A 5,977-nucleotide genomic window follows, 5' to 3' on the forward strand; every position below is an offset into this window, starting at 1 on the left:
GGCTAGTGTATTCCAACAAAGCAATGGGACCATCTACATTATCTAAATTATCAACCATGTGACATAATGCATTTCAATAGTATCCCCATTTTCAAAACTTTGTGAAATTTCGAAAATGTCCCATCGGCTTGGATTTCTACAACACTATCACTATTAGGTCTCCTAACACAAAATGAACAACTTGTAGTATACCCTAGTTCTTTAATATAATCCCTTAGTTCAAAAAAGGACATCCTGTCCACATCAATATCCAAAAACTCTATTATTTGTCCACCCTCATACTTTGGTTGCCCACTACTAACATCCAAAACCCCACCATGATACAAACCCACTCATACCTGAAATTACAATTCAATAATAGTACAAACAATCAGTACCACACATATACAATAACAATAGATGGTCAACAATGATCACAACCCCACACACACATCAAATAACAACAATTAAATTCGGACTTGACAATACAAGGCCAAAAATGTTGTATAAAATCACATTTTGGGGTGAAAATAAATTGGACGCAATTACAAAGAATACTACACGACATAAGATTACACATCTCTTAACCCCAAATAACCCCAATTTAAACTAGAAAAACCCATAATTTGTTAACAAACCCTAGAAATTCATACGACAATTCTACAAATCCTATATAATGTAGAAAAAAAAAACTTTATGCGTACAAATACCGACAAAGAACAAGACTAACCTCGGTATTTTTTCACTTCACTAAAAGCTTGAAGATAAATCGACGATTTCGGGTCAAAATCCACCGCGATGTTACCACCTAAAGTTAGTTTAACTATGATTCACACCGATTTATTTTAAAATGGTATTTGAGTGATTAATATGGCAGAAATCGAGTGGAAGGTGAGAGAGAATTTTGGATTTCAAATTTTGGAAACCAAAATAATGAAAATGACCGTCGATTTTAATTTTATGATTAGGCGCATACACTCAAACTCGTTTGAGTGACTTTGTTGAAAGCGAAAATAATACACAAAAAATAAGTCGGTGGGGTCATAGACCCCGCAAATTGAGTGTGTTATGGCAATTTTGGTAATACGAGTGTGTTTTGAATACTTTTCCCTTTAGACTTCTATAAATAGAAGATTTGTTCTTCTCATTCACAACATAATAACATCCACAATGTAGTCATTAAAGAGTTTTGTTTAGGAAGAGATTATTTTCTCAATAGGATTTTATGATTTTATATTAGTTTTTTGTGTGTCAATTGGCAAAACTATATTAGAAGATGCTTCTTTTAATATTTGTTTCTTTGTCGTCTGATTTATCGTCGTTTAAGGTTTGCAATTATAAACTTCCACATGACGCCATACTTATTTCAATCCAAACAATAAGAATCATTATTTTGGAAGCCTATAATCATTGCGAAAAGTTTGGTCTAGTCTAGAGGTATTCCTTTCATGTGACATTAGGATTGTGGCCTCGTATAGGACAATTGAATTTTTTATGCAATATATCAAACATTGTAATATAGTATCTTATGCGCTGTTTAATAGTGGGATTAATTATTTCAAACTATCAACCAAACAAAAAAAAAAGTGTCAAAATTATTTACTATAGTGTACATAAATTAAATGCCTGCCATATAGACAGGGGTGACTCAACAATATTTGTGTCCTAAAGCAATCGACGAGAGGCTTTTATCTTTTTACTATTTTATATATTTTATTTGACGCATATTTCCTTAGTTTTTTAAGGTTTGAAGGTTGATAATCTGATAGCAAAATAATTTCTCTTGACTTCAAATGGTTGCTAAAATACTTGAAAATATGAAAGAAAAAAAAAAGAATTTCAATGTACTTTGTTCTTGATCAGTTCTATTCTTGTTTTTGACATAAGGAGTAAAAAATTTATGCGCGCTTCTCTTCTTCTTGTTTTTGCACAGAAAGATCAGTAAAATATGTGATGCGAGTTTTTAAAATGATAAAAAGCGAGAAAAAGTGACTAAAGTAAAAATGTAAGTCATTAATCACTTGTCAAAATAGTACAAAATAGAAATGCATTTTTCACAAAACAACATCTCTAAAAACTATTTTCTTTTACCCAAAAGACTATTTATGTAATATAAAATAATACTCAAATATTGAAATCATAATAAAAACATAATATTCTTTTAAAAATATTGTAATTCTTCATTTAAAATGCTTGTTTTAAAAAAAAAAAGAATTATTCAATCCCAATATAAAGTGAGGCCTTCATGATTGGGGGGTCTAAGGCAAAGGCCTTGGTTGCCTTATGCTTAAGCCGCCCCCGCATATAGCATATTACGTATATATAGTATTTTCCTTTTATAGAGCACCACACAACAATGTCATTTAATGATCAGAAGCAGGAAAACTGAATCCAACTGAGCATATATATGCTGAATTTAAGACCTACTAAGCATCAGTAGTGATATCATGAGAAATATGCCGTAGCAACACCGGAACAGTGACTTCTGGTGCACTCAACTGTGGAAGATGACCTTCAGTTGAAATGACTTCGACAATTGACTTTCCGCCCAGATTTTGGTGAATATATTCTGAAACTGCCACTGGCACGGCCAAGTCTTTTGAGCTCTGAATAATGTGACAAGGCACCGTGACACGGGAGAGAAAATGCCTTAGGTCAAACGTGAAAATTGTACGAAAAACACTAAGTGCTATGTCTGGTCTCATGTTGAATAAGGTTCTGCTGAATTCTTGTACTGCTACTGAATCCATGTCCCCGCCAATTACTAGTGGTGCGAAGCCTTCGATCCATGACTTGTAGTTCGACTCCATCGCTTGACTTAGCTGGTCTATGTCTTCCTTTTCAAATCCTCCATAGTAATCATCTGCATTCATGAACCTAAAGGGAACGTAACATAATAGTAATTCCTGAGTTAGTCTATTAATTCATGCTGCCTTCGATCCATATTAGCTATTGCTATATAGTCCTGGACAAAAATAGGTAATTTAACTAAACTATCCCTAATTAAATATGTATTGGAATTTGATCACATAACACTTAAAGGCGCAAATCAAAAAAATGGGTTAATTTTTTATTTGATTTTGATAAGCGACACTTTTTCACCCAAGAAAAAAGTGAAGGCCTAACTTTTTTGATTAGGAGTAGTATCTTTTAGGGTGTGCTTGGAAATTTCTGTATAGTAATTACTAAGGTGGTAATACTCAGTATAGTAATTAAAATGATTTGTTTGTTCAGCCCATCAGTAATTTTCGGTGTCATACACATTTGATTGCATAGTGTAATTATGTAAATTCGATATTCTTTTTATTTTAAATAAAAGTTAATTATATCAAAAAGGTTTTTAAATGAATATGTAAATAAGTTTTAATGTGCGACAAACATATGTGAATATAAGAAATAGTAAAAATGAAAAGAACTTGAAAAGTCATCTGATAATTACACCATGTAATTACTAACCATTCTTAGTCATGTCCTCCCCCTAGCTCACCCCCCATCCGAGTATTGGAGAGTCTAACTGCAACCTTTAATTGCGCCAATTCTATGCTGACCATCTAGATAAATAGACCCGCTATTTAATTATACCCAAATTCAATTACAAGATGATCTTCCAAACAGACACTTGAGATTTTTGAACCTTTTTTTTTTTATTAAAGATCCATAATAATCTCAATTATAAGAGGAAGAGTCTAAACTTTATTTTATCTCTCTCTTAAGCTTTTCACCTAATTAGCAGTTCACAAATGGAAGCAGTAACAATAAAATTGAAAAAAAGAGAATAACAACTACTACTTTTTTTCTTAAAAAAATAGATGTCAAATATTTTGGAAACTCAAATCTTGCGAAACGAAAAATAATATGGATCAGATGTAATTATATTAGTTTGACTCAAGTAAATGCATAAAATTCTTTTATACTATCATATTAAGACCTTGACCTATAACACTAATACTATATATAACTTAAATCTATTTGAATTTGTAGGGGAATGTAGCAAAATGTCATGACGATCTCACCTTGGAGACGCAGAAAGCAAGATGAGTTTGGAGAAGAGATCAGGACGAAATATGGAAGCAATAACACCAGTCATAGAGGACAAAGAATGACCCAAGTATATGCATGAATCGATTTGAAGCTCCTCCAAAATGGCAAGTAAATCATAGGCATAACCTTCAAGAGAAGCGTATCGTTCAAAGTCGAAATAATCTGGATTAGTCGGACCAGCACCCATGTTGTCATAAAGAACAACACGATAATCATCAACTAAGTAAGGGATAAGATGTTTCCAAACAGATTGATCGGTGCCAAAGCCATGACCAAGTACGACAGTCTTCTTGCCTGAGCCAATTACTTTAACGTTGTGAGCTTCTTCAACTACTCCCATCCTTCTTCTTCTTTAATTTTTTTGCTTAGACTATAACTTTAATTTGTGCAAGCTTTTTAGATTTAGTTGTGTGGTGGAAACTAGAAATTCCAGCTATGCATATGCTATAATTAATTCGTTCAAGATTCACAAGCCACAACTTGACTTTTGGCGGATCTAGTGGCTTGACACGGGGACCATTCGAATCAAATATTTTAACGTATAGTATAGATTTTTATGTGAAAAATTACAAAAAATTCAATAAATGTTAGATTTAAACCCCAAACTTTAGTATAATAAATTTAATACTGAAATCTTAATGATTGAACCCTTCAAATATTTATTTGGCTATAAATCAATCTCATTTGAAAAGAAAATTAACGTTAATTTTTTTTTTTTAAATAGTTTTTTTAATTACATAGGGGTTAGGGGAAGGGGAAATGGGAAGGCCAGATTCTGACCCACAAGATTGAAAGTACATGATGAGAGATTTCCAACTAATTGTAATTTCTTGAGATCCTTACAAATTAAAATTAAATCATTACTCCCTCCATCCCAATTTATGTGATATAGTTTGACTTGATACAGAATTTAAAAAAGAAAGGAAGACTTTGAAACGCATGGTAGATCTAAAACAAGTCATAGATATCATTAAGGGTAATAGGGAAAGTTTAAAGTTAAATTATTTCTAAATCTAGCAATGTATTATTCTTTTTTAAATAAACTAAAAAATGAACAGATCATATAAATTTTATATTAAAGATTAAATATAAAAAGATACATATATTTTTTTTAAAATAACTAAGAAAAGAGTGTGTAAAACAAGTTAAAATACCCAGAGTATATGTAAACCAACACATCGTCAAGACGTCAACAAAGGAGATGAGGACATCATTATTGTATATTGTAGTGGGGTTAACTACTCATAAAAGGGGTGGACCCTCGTGCATAGATATGGTTGATATATATTATTTGGTTGGTTGAGGGAGTTTGTTTGATTTATGTGATGAAGAAGATGTCTTCGTGTTGCCCTATCATGCTAGCTTAGATATTGTCAAATTTGGTTTAACCTTTCCCGTGAGATGCGCCTTAAATTGCCATGGCACACAACATTACTGGCATGTTACACTTTTAAATATGTAAATTTTATACCAATATTTAAGCAATCTTTATTCGAGTTGAAATTATCGAATCCGTAATTGGTTTAATGGGGATGACGACATATGTATAATTAATTATTTTCAGTTTTATTTTTCATGATATTCTATTCCAATTTCTTACCTAACAACAACAATACGCTCAAGATATTCATATAAAGTTTAGCCTGAAAGATAAGAAGATACTAGATTTTTATTCCTACCTTAAGAGTAGAGACTGCATTTGATAGACATAATTCCCGCCAAAAGACATTTCAAAAAGGTTAGATAAGAACTAATAGAAGTAAAAAAATTATCGCAAAATACAATAAAAACATAACAAAGCATAACGTAAAAACAAACAGTTACGACATCAAACTAATATGGTAATCGAAGTATAAGAGACAATAGATAGTGACAGAAATCGAAAAGCAATAAACTATCAGGATAATGCTACTCCTACTAGTATGGAAGGATCCGCGAGCCAAGGTTCTACTACCTA

The 5,977-nt window shown here is 31.9% G+C and overlaps 1 protein-coding gene across 1 annotated transcript; it reads right to left on the reverse strand.

The window, feature by feature from the left end:
• Positions 1-2,282: 2,282 nt before the first annotated feature.
• LOC132036220 (probable esterase D14L) lies at positions 2,283-4,476 on the reverse strand. Its single transcript, XM_059426504.1, has 2 exons — positions 3,993-4,476; positions 2,283-2,856 (listed from the first exon to the last, which is right to left on the reverse strand). The coding sequence occupies exons 1-2, from the start codon at positions 4,358-4,360 to the stop codon at positions 2,406-2,408; spliced, it is 819 nt and encodes a 272-aa protein (XP_059282487.1). The 5' UTR covers positions 4,361-4,476; the 3' UTR covers positions 2,283-2,405.
• Positions 4,477-5,977: the final 1,501 nt, after the last annotated feature.

This window comes from Lycium ferocissimum, chromosome 2, assembly GCF_029784015.1.
Source record: "Lycium ferocissimum isolate CSIRO_LF1 chromosome 2, AGI_CSIRO_Lferr_CH_V1, whole genome shotgun sequence".
NCBI classification, from domain to species: domain Eukaryota; kingdom Viridiplantae; phylum Streptophyta; class Magnoliopsida; order Solanales; family Solanaceae; genus Lycium; species Lycium ferocissimum.

Excerpts from the sequence above, each read along its gene's own strand:
- LOC132036220 (XM_059426504.1), bottom strand. The coding sequence starts at position 4,360 with ATGGGAGTAGTTGAAGAAGCTCACAACGTTAAAGTAATTGGCTCAGGC. Across the intron at positions 2,857-3,992 it reads TTGCTTTCTGCGTCTCCAAG|GTTCATGAATGCAGATGATT; the intron begins GTGAGATCGTCA and ends CGTTCCCTTTAG.